The 15,410-nt window shown below is 53.1% G+C and overlaps 1 protein-coding gene across 5 annotated transcripts in view; it reads left to right on the forward strand.

Annotated features, from left to right (window-relative positions):
- DLG3 (discs large MAGUK scaffold protein 3) overlaps positions 1 to 15,410 on the forward strand; it is an 84,525-nt gene that overhangs the window by 25,521 nt on the left and 43,594 nt on the right. The window contains exon 1 of one of the 5 annotated variants that reach the window (XM_053273725.1): positions 5,129 to 6,047. The exons of 2 other annotated variants lie outside the window; for them this stretch is intronic. In XM_053273725.1, the coding sequence (XP_053129700.1) occupies positions 5,661 to 6,047 (387 nt within the window). In that variant the 5' untranslated portion in view covers positions 5,129 to 5,660. Of the gene's footprint in view, positions 1 to 5,128; positions 6,048 to 6,997; positions 7,307 to 15,410 lie in introns of those variants that run through there. 2 more of the 5 variants (XM_053273728.1, XM_053273729.1) reach the window with 2 other exon arrangements.

A 15,410-nucleotide genomic window follows, 5' to 3' on the forward strand; every position in this document is an offset into this window, starting at 1 on the left:
ACTGAGTCAGACCTTTGTTCCATCTGCCTTAATACTGCTGCTGCCAGTCAGAGTTGGCAATGCGGGGATGGATGAACCAAGGCTCTGACTCAGCAGAAGATAGCTTTTTGTGACCTGTGGATCAGAGCTGTGGCTTCCCCTTCCCTGAATATACCTAGGCTTTGGGTAGACCATTGCATTTTCTAAATACGGGTCTTCCTGGGACCATGTGGGCAAAAGAGGAACTGAAAGGCAGGCCCTTGAGGTCCTAGTCGGAGTCCTGAGAATGGAGACACCTTCTCACATTGCAGCCAGTTCAGCTCGCCACCATTTTTTAATTCTGTTTTTTATCCTGCCTCTCAAGGATAAAGAGGATAAATTATTCCGTCAAGAACTTAACAGGTTTTACTGTCAAACCCAGCAGGGTGCCATGTTCTCTGAATCAGGAGTGAAACGCAACTCACACATTACAGAGAATCAGATTGGGGGAAAGAGAAGCTTGAGTGAATCATGCTTCATCTATAACATGCAGAGCAGTTGCGTGGGGATCTCAGTCTCAGGGAGGTCCATAAGATGCTGGATTAGCTTGTGAATTTTGTGGTTTGTCAGCCCTGCTATGGGCATTAAAGCAAAAGTGGAGAAGCAAAATGGAAATAGATGATTTCCCGGCTTCGGGGTAATGTGTGAATTGGTTTTGGAGTTCCGAACTTCATGCTAAACAACTATCCTAGCAACCCACCATTTTGTAAATATTATCTGTATGCTTTGTGCTTTACAAAATACAAGAGAACGGGTCTCTGCCCTGCGGGGCTTACAGTCTACAAATTTACAGTCAGAGTAAAGAATGCAGATCATTCGTATTAGAAAACCTAGCCTTATGCATATTAGCAGGGATCCATAAATCTAGGCTTAGCTCACTATAATAAAGTAAAGTGTGCACCGGCGACCACAGAGCCCTGTGGTTTCCTTTGATAGAATACAGGAGCGGTTTACCATTGCCATCTCTCGCGCAGTATGAGATGATGCTTTTCAGCATCTTCTTAGATTGCTGCTGCCCGATATAGGTGTTTCCTATAGTCTGGGAGAAACATACCAGCGGGGATTCGAACCGGCAACCTCTGGCTTGCTAGCCAAGCCATTTCCCCGCTGCACCACAACTATTATTTGTGGTCACCACCAATCCCCTCTTTCCCCTCAGATCTTTTTTTGGCTCACAAGCAGAGGACTTAGGAGAGGAGCAGATCTCCTGTCATTTGCACTAGAACATGAAGATGGTACGAAACAGTGGGAGCTCTCTCCTAGTGCCCAGAAAGGATTCCTGCTGGTTCTTACCTTCCCCAAAATTGGCAGTGAAGATTCTTCTTCTGGGGAGGAGTTGTGTGCAGTGCTGGGAGTCCTGCTCTCCAGATGGCTGGGGGCACCTGCTCCTGGCGAGCTGGTAAGTGGGTGTGTGGATGTCTGTGTATTAATAAACAGGGAGAATTTGCATATATCTCTGGATTGGGGAGGGGGGACGCATGCCCAGCTGTCTCAGAAAAGTCAGTCTGAAAGCCAGGACGTCTTGGGACGATTCAAACCCTAAGCATGCGATGCTTCTTTTAGAAACCAGAAATATTTTCCCAGCTTTGTTTCTCTTTACTGGATTCATTTATTTTGATATGTTAGCATTTTAGTTGCATGTTGAATACATTGATATTGACAGACACCATGGAATGAGAATTAGGAAGAGGGATTGGAGTCAGAACAAGTGGAGACAGGCAGGAGTTGAAATGAGTATTTAGGAAGACCTGTGCAAAGCCAAGAAGCTTTATTCTCTGAGCACCAATTGGCTCAACAAGGTCTGAGAGCTCAGCCAAGGAAACCCGTTGGCACAGCACACTCAAATGGGCACTTCGGAATTGGAGAGCACCATTAAAACGCTGTTGGCATAGGAGACCAGAGCGCTGTAGGGCAGGGTGGCAAATGGGGGAGCTTTGGACTAGTGATGGAGGTGGAGCGAGTTGCCCTTTCCTGATCCCAGCGCGGGTTCTTTTCTCTTTTTAAATGTTGCTCCACTTGGTGTCTTTTGAGCATGTGCAAAAGTTGGTTGCATAAGAAGAGTCCTGCTGGATAAGAGCAGAAGTCTCTCTCATCCTAGCATCCTGTTTTCAACAGAGGACAGCCAAATGCCTGCAAAAAGCAGGACATGAAAGTAACAGTCTTTCTGCTGTTGTTTGTCCCTAGCACCTTGTTTCCCAAGGTAAACTCCTACGGTTTGTACATGGGATGTACATGTTTGTATTTGGCTACTTCCTGGCCAATAGCAATTGATAAACATCTCCTTTTCATCAATTTGTCTAATCTTCCTTTAACATAATCTAAGCTGGAACTGCTAATTCAGGAGGCTGGTAAACTTCGGTCCCCAGATTATATTGGACTACAACTCCAATCATCCCCAGCCACAGTGGTTGAAAACAGTAGGATGGGAGCTGTAGTCCTTGGAGATTTATTATTATTTATTATTATTATTTTGCATTTATAGCCCGCTCTTCCTCCAAGGAGCCCAGAGCAGTGTACTACATACTTCCGTTTCTCCTCACAACAACCCTGTGAAGTAGGTTAGGCTGAGAGAGAAGTGACTGGCCCAGAGTCACCCAGCTAGTATCATGGCTCAATGGGGATTTGAACTCGTGTCTCCCCGGTCCTAGTCCAGTACTCTAGCCAAGCACAGGACCTCTGGTAGGATTTAATATTCCACCCTGCTTCTGCATTGTCAGAGCCTAATTCTGTAAACTCTTGACAGTTTTGTAGGGCTTAATTGAGTTCTGGTATACCAGGTATAGCTCCCAAATCTGCATTCAGTGTTAAGACCCCATCCTGGGATGTGAAGCTCTAATAACGAAAAGCATGTACATGCAGCTGTAGCTCAGTAGTGGAGCGTCTGTTTTGAATGCAAAAGGTCTCGGGTTAAATCCCTGGTAACTCCAGGCAGGACTGAAACCTTGCAGAAGCCACTGCCAGTCAGTGTAGACAAGATTGAGCTGGATGGATCAATGATCTGACTCTGCATAAGGCAGCTTCCTATATTCCTATGATGGGGAAAGACTGCAGCTCAGTCCTTCAATCTGCTTTGCATGCAGACAGTGCCAGGTTCAATCTCTGGCAGTGTCTCCAAGTAGGCCTGGGAGAGACTCCTGTCTGAAACCTTGGAGAAGCTGCTGCCAGTCAGTGTAGACAATACTGAGCTAGAGGGACCAAGGGTCTGACTCGTATGTATGTATGTCCATAGACTTCTGAGGCTGGTGGGGGCGGGCAGGGCATTCAGCTTAGTTTGTGAGACTTGGAAGCTATGGAGCTGTCTGGTTAGAAATCAGAATACAGTCTGGTGTGCTTCTGGGCCTTTTGTAAGCATCTGCAGAGAAACCCCTTGCCTTGGCTTCAGGGGCAGGTCTCCTCCCTTGGGGGTTAGGGTCTGCCCTGCTAGTTTCTTGCCCCAGACATCCTCCATTTCTAACTGGAACATAGGAAGCTGCCATATACTGAGTCAGACCATTGGTCTATCTAGCTCAGTATTGTCTTCACAGACTGGCAGCGGCTTCTCCAAGGTTGCAGTCAGGAATCTCTCTCAGCCTCGCTTTTCGCTCTGCGTTGGCGCAAGTCAGCATGGGGCATAGCATGGTGGGGGGAAGGACCTTTCAACGGTAATATCACACAAGTATTAAAAAGAGAACACCCGGACTATTTGAGAGAGTTGCTATTCACACTTTAAAAACGGAAGGTTGAACCGGATCTATTCAAAGGATCCTCCTCAGTTAAGCAGCTAAGGAAAACAATTTATGGAGAGATCCTAGAAGTGGGGTTTTTAAAACCTGAATTAGAATGTAAACGCTACAGACACTGCACTACACAGTACTTGTTGCAACCCGATCACACTGTCGCTCTTTTTAAGGAGAAAAAGGTCCCTTTCCATTTATGGGGAACGAGGTGGCGTTTATACCACCAAGCCATGGCTCCCAGAGTTCCAGCAAGAGTGCCCTAAAATCACCTGCAAACAGAAAGCTAGTGAGCTAGGCAAAACATTCAGGGAAACCCACTCACATTTCTTAAAAGAGTGTGTGGTAGCCAAAAGAGCAAAAGGTTCCAAGTCCCCTCCCTGGCAGCATCTCCAAGATAGGACAAGATTTTGTTTTTTAATGGGACAAGATTTTTTTATTGAACCAACAAACTACCAAAGCATACAGTACGTTGCCAAAGCACAATTATATACAAAGTGGTGGTTTGTACATGATATATCTACAAAGATTTACACACAAGGATTTGGAAACCCACAAGGTTATGAGGTATATGCAGGTAGTACTGTAACTCGGGGGTGGGGGATTTCAAGGCACATCAGGTAATCAGGGGGGTTACGTCCAATGTCCATTTCCACAATTTGTCCCATTGCTGTTTAGAAGAGATACACTTGTCTTTTTGCACATAACCATACCATAACCAAAAAAAATCTTGTCCTATTTTAAAAAAAATAAATCTTGTCCTATCTTGGAGATGCTGCCAGGGAGGGAACTTCAAACCTTCTGCTCTTCCCAGAGCGGCTCCATCCTCTGAGGGGAATCTCTTCTAGTGCTCACACATCAAGTCTCCCATTCATATGCAACCAGGGTGGACCCTGCTTAGCTAAGGGGACAAGTCATGCTTGAGACCACAAGACCAGCTCTCCTCTTGGTCCTTGGCCCATCCAGCTCAGAATTGCCTACTTGGGCTGGCAGTGTCTCCTAGGGTTTCAGCAGTCTTTCCCAGCCTTACCTGGCTGCCACCGATTGAACCTGGGACCTTTTGTGTGCAAAGCCGGTGCTCTGCCATCGACCTAGGGCTCCCTGTTGACCTACCTTGCAGGGCTGTTTGTAAGGATGCCAAGCAATATGTCCCAAGCGTTTTGAACACCGGGAAGCACTCTTGGGGTGCCTCGGCGCTGGTAAATCTCTCTCGTCTGTGTGTGTGTGTGGAGGGGTGGGTGGCGGGTGGCTTCTGCGTGAGTGTGTGCTGGGGGGAGGTCCCAGGCTGCTCCTGTTCCTTTAAGGGTCCTCTGCCTTCCATTCTCCCCGCCGCCGCCGCTGCCTCCTCCGCTGCTGCGTGCCCTGATTGGCTGGGGCGCGGAGACAGGGGAGGCTGGAGAGCCAGGCAGAGATGCTCTTCGCCTGCCTCCCTTCCCTTTCGCGTTCAGGGACCAGCGGCGGCGGCAGCAGCAGCATCCTCATCCTCATCCTCCGGCCCTGGAGTGGATGAGCGAATCCACCTCCGCCGCCCCCGCACACGCCGCCGCCGCCGCCACCATCACCGGGGGACAGGATTTGCCTCCCCGGCCATTCCATGCAGGAGCCGCAGCCGGCGCGAGGGGGGAGGCTGCTGCTGCTTCTCCTCCCCCGGTGAACCCCCTCTTTCCTCGGCTCTCCCCCCCACCCGCCGCTGCCGCCTCGCTCCAGCGCTGTGGAGGCTCCAGCTTGGCAGGGACCGAGGGGCAGGGCGATGCGGGGCTGCGATGCGGCGGTGAGTAGCCCCCCCAGCAGCAGCAGCAGCAGCAGCAGCAGCGGCCGCACGCCCGGGTGTTGCTGCCTGCGGAGATAATCGGGCTGCCGCCTGGCCCGCCGCCGAGGAGGGGGCTCGCCCCGCAGCCCCCCCCCGCCATTGTTCCAGCCGCCGCCGCGATGCACAAGCACCACCACTGCTGCCGCTGCCCGGAGTGCTACGAGGTGACGCGCCTGGCGGCCCTGCGGCGCATGGAGCCCCCCAGCTACGGCGAGTGGCAGCACCACGAGCAGCAGTTCGGCTACGGGGGCTACGGCTCGCAGACGCTGCCCTCCCAGGGGGGCGCCACCCCCACTGCCAGGACCAAGGGCAAGCTCATCCCCACCTCCCGGGACAACGTCCCCCCCGCCGCGCCCCCCAAGCAGGGCCCGGGCAAGAGCTGCGGGGGCGGCGGTGGAGGAGGGGGCGGCGGAGGAGGAGGAGGTGGAGGTACCCCCAAGATGAACGGCAGCAGCCCCGGCTGGTGGCCCGAGTGCACCTGCTCGAACCGCGACTGGTATGAACAGGTGGGTGACGCTGCTGCGCGGCCGGGCAGGCAGGGCAGGATGGGCGCCCCGCGCAAGGTGCGCGCGAGGCCGGGCTGGGGCGCTGAGCTCCTCTTCCGTCGGGGATGCCCCCAGGGGCCAGATGTTGCCAGCGGTGCCAAGCGGGGCGGCTGTTGAGGGGGGGGCGTCGTTTGGCCCGGATCCCCTGCCCGCCTCCCTCTCCTTCCTGCCCGTTTCTTGGCTTGTCATTATATAACCCTGCCGGGCTCCCTGCCCCCCTTTCCGCCTCGCTCCCGGTTGCCGCCTCCCTTCTTCTGGCCCCGGGTGGGACGGGCGGGGGTCCCTGGCAGCTGTCCTCCCTCCCTCCCTCCGTCGCTCGCCCCTCTGCCAGGGGAGCCAGGCCGCCCCCCCTCCCCCGCCGGTCTCGGAAAATGGATGGAGCTGCTGCCTGCGTTGGAGGAGGCAAGAAAATGGAGGCTGGGTCCGTCCACCTTGCCTGAGCGTGCCACGTTCCCGGCTGCCGCCGCCGCCTCCCACTCCCCAGCCTCCGAGCAGTTCTGGCCGAGGCAGCCCAGCCGTGGCAGGCGGGGTTCGGGCACCCTCCAGCCCGGCGGAGGCCTCCCCGGTGCCACGCTGCGGGAGGGGGGCGCCGGCTTGCCTGCCCCGCGGTCAGCGGGATGCCCGGGTGCCCAAGATGGGGGGTGGGGGGGCTGGGGAGGGGAAGGCAGAAGAGCTGCTCTCTCGGCCGTGCTGCTGTCCAGCCGAGCGGTGCTGGGCGAGCCCGGCGAGCGGGGCAGAGGCAGGGCTGGCGTGGCGGGGAGAGCCTCCTCCGTGGCCTCTTCGGCGGGGCGCAGTGGGGCTGGAGCGGGGGTGGGGTGGGGGTGGGGGGAGAGCCGGAGCGTGCCGTCGTTCTTCCAGGGAATTGGCGGAGCCCGCAGCAGGCTCGGCAGGCAGAAGCCGACATGTGAGCCCGTGCGCGCGTGAGCATGTGCTGGGTGGTGGAGGAAGGCAGGATTGCTCACTGGGGGGTTGGGGGTGTAGGCAGCGGCGGCGGCCGCGCGCGCGCACGGGAGGGCGAGAGGCGGCTTGGCAGCCGGAGAGGGAGGGAGGGAAGGCAGGCGAGCGAGCAAGCAAGCAAGCAAGAGCGGGCGCCTGGGCCAAGGAAGCGCGCTCCTCCCTCGCCTCCCTGCCCGAGTGCCAGGCTGCCAGCCGGTGGGGAGCGGCGCCCGGGGCAGGCTGGCAGCACCTGCGATGGCTTCCATCCGAAGCGGGGTGGGCGGGTAGGTTGATCGCTCCTAGGCAAAGGGGTCGGTGGAGCTGTGCCGCTTGCTCGCCGCACGTGCGCAGGAGTGTGCGCGCGGCGCGCGGCGGAGGGTTGTTGCCAGGCTGTGATCTGCTTGCCCCTGCCTGCTGTGAGCGCAGCCCCGACACGGAGCTGGAGATCCCCGCTTCTCCCGGCCCACCCCGCACATGGCGCAGAGCTCCCCCGCTGCGCTCCTGCTGAACGGAGAAGGGGGCAGTTCTGGGCTTGGCCTCCACTCCTGCTCTGTCAAGTTCTCAGCTGTGCTCAGCTTCTCGTTCTCTCGTCTTCCCCCCTCGGGGCCCTTTGGCCTTGCTCTCCTTTGGCCTGCAATGTTCTGCGGGGCCCCAGACATGAGCACTTGGGCAGCTGCCCGAGGGGAGGCAGGAGGAGGCCTGCTCTGAAGGGCAGTTTGAGCTGCCCTGTGCCCAGATCCCCACCCTAGCAGTTGATCTGAACAAGGCTGCTTCCACATCCAGCCTTACAGCGCCTCCTCCAGAGGCAGGAGCCTGCTTTTGCCCCGTAAATTCTGCCACACCAGGTACATTGAGGTTTCGCAGGCAGAATCCAGGATGACCTGATCCCAGGCTCTAGCCCTCCATGGAGCAGCCCTTGCCACAGCTTCAACCCTTTGCCACGTCTGGGGAAAGAGGGGCCTGGGTTTCTCTTGCTAGGGAGTGAATGCCCATGGTACCATCCCCCTACTATCTGCAGGCCAACCTGTGGGGTGGGCAGGGAATGCAGACAGGGTGGCGGAGTTGGCAGATTTTAAGGGAAGGTACCAAGAGCTGGAGCCACCTAATGGCGCAGCGGGGAAATGACTTGACTAGCAAGCCAGAGGTTGCCGGTTCGAATCCCCGTTGGCGTGTTTCCCAGGCTATGGGAAACACCTATATTGGGCAGCAGCGATATAGGAAGATGCTGAAAGGCATCATCTGAAAGGAGGCAACGGTCAACCCCTCCTGTATTCTACCAAAGACAACCACAGGGCTCTGTGGTCACCAGGAGTCAACACTGACTTGATGGTACACCTTTACCTTTACTAAGAGACATTGCCCCACATGTTATGGTGCATTCTGGGCAGGCAGTGGTGCCTCAGATGCACCAATCTCGATCCACTTATGTGGGGAGGGGGCTGAATCAAGAGACCCTTGATTCGGACTTCCTGTGGCTAGCAACAAATTGTTATTATTATTATTATTATTATTATTATTATTATTTATTAATTAATTCAATTCAAAATGGCAACCAGTCCTTCCAATCCATAAGGCTTTTGGGGGCAGACGCTGCAGGTGTCTGCTTGTGGAGCAGCAGAGCAGGTCAGAGCAGCAGGTGAAAGTGGGAATTTGTGTCTGCGTCTCTCCCCTTCCCGAATGCATCTGGAGCCTCTCTTAAAATGCTACTTTAGGCCACGAAGTCAGGTTTAGAAGCTTTGAAACTGGTCCCTGTGTGGATAGGGACCCGTTTCAAGGTGGCTTGGATCTCTTTGGAGATGGCTGCATGGAGCCTCATGCTGAGAGGCAGGATTGTTCTGCAAACCAGTTGCTGGGGAGACACTCTTGCCTTCATGTCCTGCTTGGAAGTTTCCTGGGAGCATCCCGCTAGCTGCAGTGGGGACCAGGAAGCTGGACTGGATGAACCCTTGGTTTGATTCAGCAGCAGGACTTCTAATCTGTTAGCTAACTGGAGCCTCCATGATTGTGGGCAGTCTACCTCTGAGTACCAGCTGCTAGGGTCGAACAACAGGAGAGGCCTGTTGCCTTCATGACCTGGTCTGTGGGCTTCCAGAAGCCTTTGGTTGGCCACTGTGGGAAGCAGGATGCTGGCTTAAATTCAGCAAGGGTGTGATGATGGGGCTGGGGACGTTTTATTTACTGCATTCACCTGCATAGAAGATGACTCTGAATTTAAGATGACCCTCCTTCAAAAATACAGAAGACACATGGAGATTCTTGCAGAAATAAATACCCCTGCTAACTTGGCAAAGAGGCACCTTTTACCGTGGTGATTCTCTTTATTGAGCAGGGGGAGAGTAACTGGCCCTATCCACCCCCAGCACAGCATCCCTCCTGTGGCTGTTGCTGGTGTCTATCTTGTGTTTCTTTTTAGATTGTGAGCCCTTTGGGGGACAGGGTTCCATCTTATTTATTTATTATTTCTCTGTGTAAACCTCTCTGAGCCATTTTTGGAAGGGCGGTATAGAAATCGAATAAATAAATAAATAAATAAATAAATAAATAAATAAATAAATAAATTTAAAAAATAATAATAATTCACCCGCATAGAAGATGACTCTGAATTTAAGATGACCCTCCTTCAAAAATACAGATTAAATCCAAGTTATACCCGGATTTACCCAGAAGGAGGAGGGCTTTGAATTTAAGATGACCCCCCAATTCCTAAAATCAAAGGACCTGGGGGGGAAAACTAGTCTCGGATTCAGGTAAATGCAGTAAATGCATGCGTCTTATTTATTGCCCCACTGCCTGGCACCAAAACTGGGTAAAGGTAAGGTAAAGTGTGCCGTCGAGTCGATTCCGTCTCCTGCCGCCCACAGAGCCCTGTGGTTTTCCAGCAGCACCAGAGTTTCTAAAATGGAAACCAGCCAGCTGGGAGCTGTAGTGGGAAGGCTTTCAAAATCCCAGCCGAGCTGGTATAAAATCCAGCCCAGCCTGGTGGCAGGCCTGGACCGCGGACCTGGATCTGTAGGCTGCGCACAGTGTGATGGAGCATCTTGTCATCCTGGAGTGGGAAAATGTGGTGGTGGAGGGGGATGCTCTGGTCTAGGTTGCTTCGTCCCCATGTGTGGGAGGGCGGAAGGAGCCGTCTGCTGAGCCACACTGAGCCAGTGGTGTGGGCCTGGGTGGTCTGTGCTGGGGTGGGTGGGGTGGATGTCGACCGCTGTCTTAGGTGGTGCGCCAGCGGCGGAATCCTTCCATGGCAGAGAGCAAGCGAAAAGCCTGGCATCTGGGCAGGAAGAGAGCCGGGGTGGGGGGTGTCTTGGGGCTTCTGACAGCGCCTGGCCGGCGAGGTTGCTTGCGGTGAAAGGAGTGGGAGATGCCTGAGAAGGAATATGTGACATCAGAAACTGGGGCGGGGGTGTGTGTGTGTGTGAAGACAGAGAATGGAGTGGGGGGGGGAGGCTTCTGGGATGAAGCCGTGTGTGTGTGTACACCGATCACTACACTGGTCAGTAGTGAGTTCCTTGCCGGTGGAAGGGGTTGTCCGTGGGGACGGGAGGGAGAGCGGCGAGAGGATGGGGGGGGGATAGAAGCTGGAGGTGGGGAGGTTGACAGGGTGGGGTTGCTATGGCTACTTGCCTTCTATTCAGTAGAGGAATCGAGTTACATCCTGCCACTGGGAGGTGGAGGCTGCGGAGGAGGAGGAGGAGGAGGAGGAAGTGCTTGGCATAGGGTGGAGTGGGGGGGGGAGGAGGGGGTGGCTGAGCAGAGAAAGCAGCCGAGGCTGGAGGCAGGGAGGAGTGTGTGTGTGTGTGTGTGTGTGTGTGTGTGTGTGTGTATGTGGGGGGAGGCTGTGTTGCTGTGTTGCCTTGCTAGCACGTGCCAAAGCCCCGCTGCCCCCTGGCCGCTGGGCTGGCAGGAGGGAGGCTTTGTGGTGGACCCTGCCATCTTTCTCTTTGGGGTTTCCCGGCCTGGCAGGGACGCAGAGAGCATGGAAACCACCACCCCCCCCACACACAGCTTCCAGCCAGCTATTTTTAGCCGCTTCAGTGGAGCAGTGACAAAGGACCTCCAGCCCTTGGGCCATCCCCTTTGCTGGCGGCACAGAAGGGGTGGGGGTGGCCTGCCATGATCTTGGGACTCCTGGGCAACCCCCCCCCCTCCACACACCTGCTGCTCCTTGCCCCAGGTCCTCCGCTTCTGCTTGCTCGGACAGAGACCCCCTTTTTGTGGGGTGGGGGTGTCTGGCCAGTTCACAGGGGCCCTTCCAGACTCCTGGGCCCCACCCCTTCTCCTGGGCCCAGACAGGATGCTCCTGAGTTTAACTCAAGCCTGGATCTGGACTGAGGATTTGTTTGGCTGGAGGACTTCTTGCATTCTCCACGGCTTCCTCCTCCTGCCTGCCATCATTTTTCTGCCCTCTCACGAAGACCTGCTCATTCTCCAAGGGGGTTCCCAACACCCACCACTTCTCAGCACACGATACAGGCTTTGTTCAGCATTCTCCTCCCCCCCCCACCGCTCCCCCCAAAAACCAAACCTGGCACGGCTGTGTCTGCACCCTCCCACCTCAAGTGTTGTTAGACTCTCCCCAGAGCTGCAATCGCTGAGCAAAAGGTTTGGAGTGCAGGCATCAGGGGGGAGCTGAAACTCCACCCTGTCACTCTGTGGCTCAGTCTCTCTGCGTCACCTTGTCGAGCAAACCTTTGGGGCCATGTTCATGGTAAGAGTACATGCCTTGTAGGCAGAAGGCCCCTAGTTCAATCCCTTGGAGAGCTGCTGCCAGTCAGAGCGGACATTACTGGCCTAAAGGGACCAGTGGTCTGACTCAGTAGTAAGCAGCTCATATGTTTGTATGAATTTGTGTGGAGTCTTACACAGGCAGCCCCCTCTTTGTAAGACCTGTTTGATGGTAGCTGTGGGGTCTGCTTTCAGATGGCTTGGACGTTGGTTCATGTCATGGAGAAATGCCCTTCGGAACTCCATCAGAGGTCTGTGCCGGGAAATGTCACTCTCAAATGCTTTGTGGTGGGTACTCTGTTTTTCTGTGAGCTGAGGAGCCAGACTGCCCGGTCTTTGGAGAGTGTTGCCCCAAATCTACAGGATCAAGAATTCCAAATGTCTGTGGGAAGAACGGGGCCTTTTAAAATTAATAGTTGATATTAGACCTTCAGTGGGCTGTTTCCAAAGGGTTTCTGTGACAGAGTGAATCCTCACAATATTCCTTAAGATATAGGAGAAGTTGTCCATAAAGGGGAGCTGAAGCTGGGATTTAAATAAGTAGCCCAAGGTAAGTCCTCAGGATAGAGGCAGGTTTTGAATCCAAGACTTGGGGCTCAAGTCCAGATCTCCATAGGAACCGAGGAAGCTGCCCTATTCTGAGTCAGACCATGGATCCATCTAGCTCAGTATTGTCTTCACAGACTGGCAGCGGCGTCTCCAAGGTTGCAGGCAGGAGTCTCTCTCAGTTGTCTCTTGGAGATGCTGCCAGAGAGAGAACTTGGAACCTAGATGCTCTTCCCAGAGCGGCTCCATCCCCTGATGGGAATATCTTACCGTGCTCACACTTCTTGTCTCCCTTTCATATGCAACCAGGGTGGACCCTGCTTAGCTAAGGGGACAAGCCATGCTTGCTACCATAAGGCCAGCTCTCCTCTCCATCTACATTGCCTCATAGAATTTGAAGGTCTCTCTCTCTCCATTCTATACATGGTTGACTCCTTCGTTCCCCTTATTGATAGAGCACTGAACCCTGGCCTTGATACTGACCTGGTTATCTGTTCCTGTTTTGTCAAGGATATTTTAATTGCTGCTTTCCAGCCCGCAACCTGACCCTATCCATATTTACTCGAGAGTAAATCCCATGGATCTCAATGAGATATACTTTATTTACCATATTTTATACCACCCGAAATGTAGATCTCTAGATACTGTACAGAATTTAAAACACAACAAAATATACTTCTGAATAAGTGTGTTTAAGCTGGCAGATCAAGGGTTGTTTGCTTTTTGGAGCCACCAGAAAACCACGTAAAACTGTGCCGGGAACTTAAGGGCCTTGCTAGATCTGATGGAAATCCATCTGTTAGGAAGCCTATGGCCAGGAAAGGGCAGGCAGATGTTGCCGGAAACTCACCAGTGGGGTTAGCAGGTGGTGGCCTCCCCTCCTCCTTTGCCCCCAGTATTTGGATATTGGAGCATGAAGCTGCAGCCTGTTTAGGGGAAAGGAGCTGATCTTGTGGTAGGGGGCGTGAATTGTTCCCTGTGCTAAGCAGGGTTCACCTTGGTTTGCATTTGGATGAGAGGCCACACATGAGCAATATCTGCTGTAAGATATTCCTCTGAGGGTATGGGTCCCTAGCTCAGTGGTAGAGCATCTGCTTTGTGTGCAGAAGGTCCCAGGTTCAATCCTTGGCAGCATTTCCAGGTAGGCCTGGGAAGGTGTTCTTCCTGAAACCTTGGAGAGTCTCTGCCAGTCAGTGCACAGAACTGACTGGCAGCAACAGTACTGAGCTAAATGGACCAAGGGTCAGATGGACCAAGGGTCAGCACAGTACAGATTCTTGTGTCCCTAACTACTGGGACTGCAGATGAGAGGGTATATTTCTCTGAAAGCTTCTGCTGTCTGCTGCCGCTTTGTCAGAGTCTTCCTCATGATTTCCCTCCCTCCTTCCCCTCTGCTTATGGGCCACCCTCTGCCACCATTTTTCAGTTCCCAGCTCAGCTTGGAAGGGTGTTTCTTTTTCTACCAGATGCCTCCTGACTTGAACCAGGAGCCCGGCAGTTAAGATGCTGGCTGCTAGTGCCACTGGGACTGCCGATCAGTAGAGGGAATGACTGACAGCTCCAGATGGGGCAATTCCCACCCCAGCCCTTCAGCCTCCTGGCCTTGGAAGTTAGGTGCCAGTGGAGAGCCTAACTCATAAGAAGAGTCCTGCTGGATCAGACGAAAGGCCCATCTAGTCCAGCATCCCAAACCAGCCAACCAGATGCTTCTGGAAAGGCTGAAGGCAAGAGCCATCTCCTGTTTTTGCTCCTTCAGCAACTGGTATTCAGCGGTAGACTGCCTCTGGGCATGGAGGTTCTGCTTAGCTAGCATGGCTAAAAGCTAATGATAGACCTGTAATCCCCCATGAATCTGATTCACTTTTAAAGGCCTTTATTCTGGTGACCACCATATCTTCTGGCATGAGGTCCCATAAATCAGTGGGTGAAGAAGTCCTTCCTTTTGTCTGTCCTGAATCTACTGCTCATCAGTTTCACTGGATGGCTCCTGAAGTCTAGTATTCTATGAGAAGGAGAAAAACATCTCAACCCATTTGCTGTCTTCCCACTTGATTATTGATTTATTCGGCATATTTATATAATCTTCATATTTCTATATCTCCAAAAACTTGTGTCTGGTGGTAGTTTATGCAACTATCAAAACAATAAAATCACGTTAAAATCATAAATGATTAAAGCAGTTAAAATAGCAATAAGAACAGTAAAGCCAGCTTAGAGCTAACTGAAGGCTTGGCTAAACAAATGTGTCTTTAAGAACTCCTCGGAAGGCCACTAGGGATGGTAACGCTCTTCCATAGATCGTCTCTGGGTGCGTTTGCTTTCAAAGGCAGGGCCTCTCATCAGCCCCAGCTGCAATGGTCAAACGGAATGATGAGAGTTGGTCTGACATCATCTAGATCAGGGATTCTCAGTGTTGGGTCCCCAGATGTTATTGGACTTCAACTCCCATAATCCCCAGCCCCAGTGGCCTTTTTTGGGGATTAGGGGAGTTGAAGTCCAATAACATCTGGGGACCCAACGTTGAGAATCCCTGATCTAGAGACTCAGCGTTCAGTACCCCTGTTATAAGGGTCTTTTCAGTTGTGGCATCTGGAACGTGCCACATTCTCTTCAGGGATATTCACATGATCTCATGTCTTTTTGGTGCCCAGTATAGAAGACTTTATGTAACTTGCCCAAGGAGGAAGAGGTTGCTGGTTCGAATCCCCGCTGGTAGGCTTCCCAGACTATGAGAAACACCTGTATTGGGCAGCAGCAATATAGGAAGATGCTGAAAGGCATCATCTCCTACTGTGCAGGAAGAGGCAATGGTCAACCCCTCCTGTATTCTACCAAAGACAAACACAGGGCTCTGTGGTCACCAGGAGTCGACACCGACAACTTTATACTTTTTAACTTCTTCTTCTTCTTCTTCTTCTTTGGCCCTTGTTTTAATGCTGGACACTTGCTGTTTTTATTTTTTTCTTGTTTTTTAAATTTACTGTAAGTTAGCTTATGGTTCCAGATGCTTCGTATCTGAAGGACAGGGTGCGGAGTGTGCTAAATTAGCTTGTTGCTGAGGAAAACCACCAGATTTCTTTCTCTGGGCTACTGAGCTTCAGCCTGATTTTGGCCTTA

The sequence above is a fragment of the Hemicordylus capensis genome, chromosome 11 (assembly GCF_027244095.1).
Source record: "Hemicordylus capensis ecotype Gifberg chromosome 11, rHemCap1.1.pri, whole genome shotgun sequence".
Lineage (NCBI taxonomy): Eukaryota > Metazoa > Chordata > Lepidosauria > Squamata > Cordylidae > Hemicordylus > Hemicordylus capensis.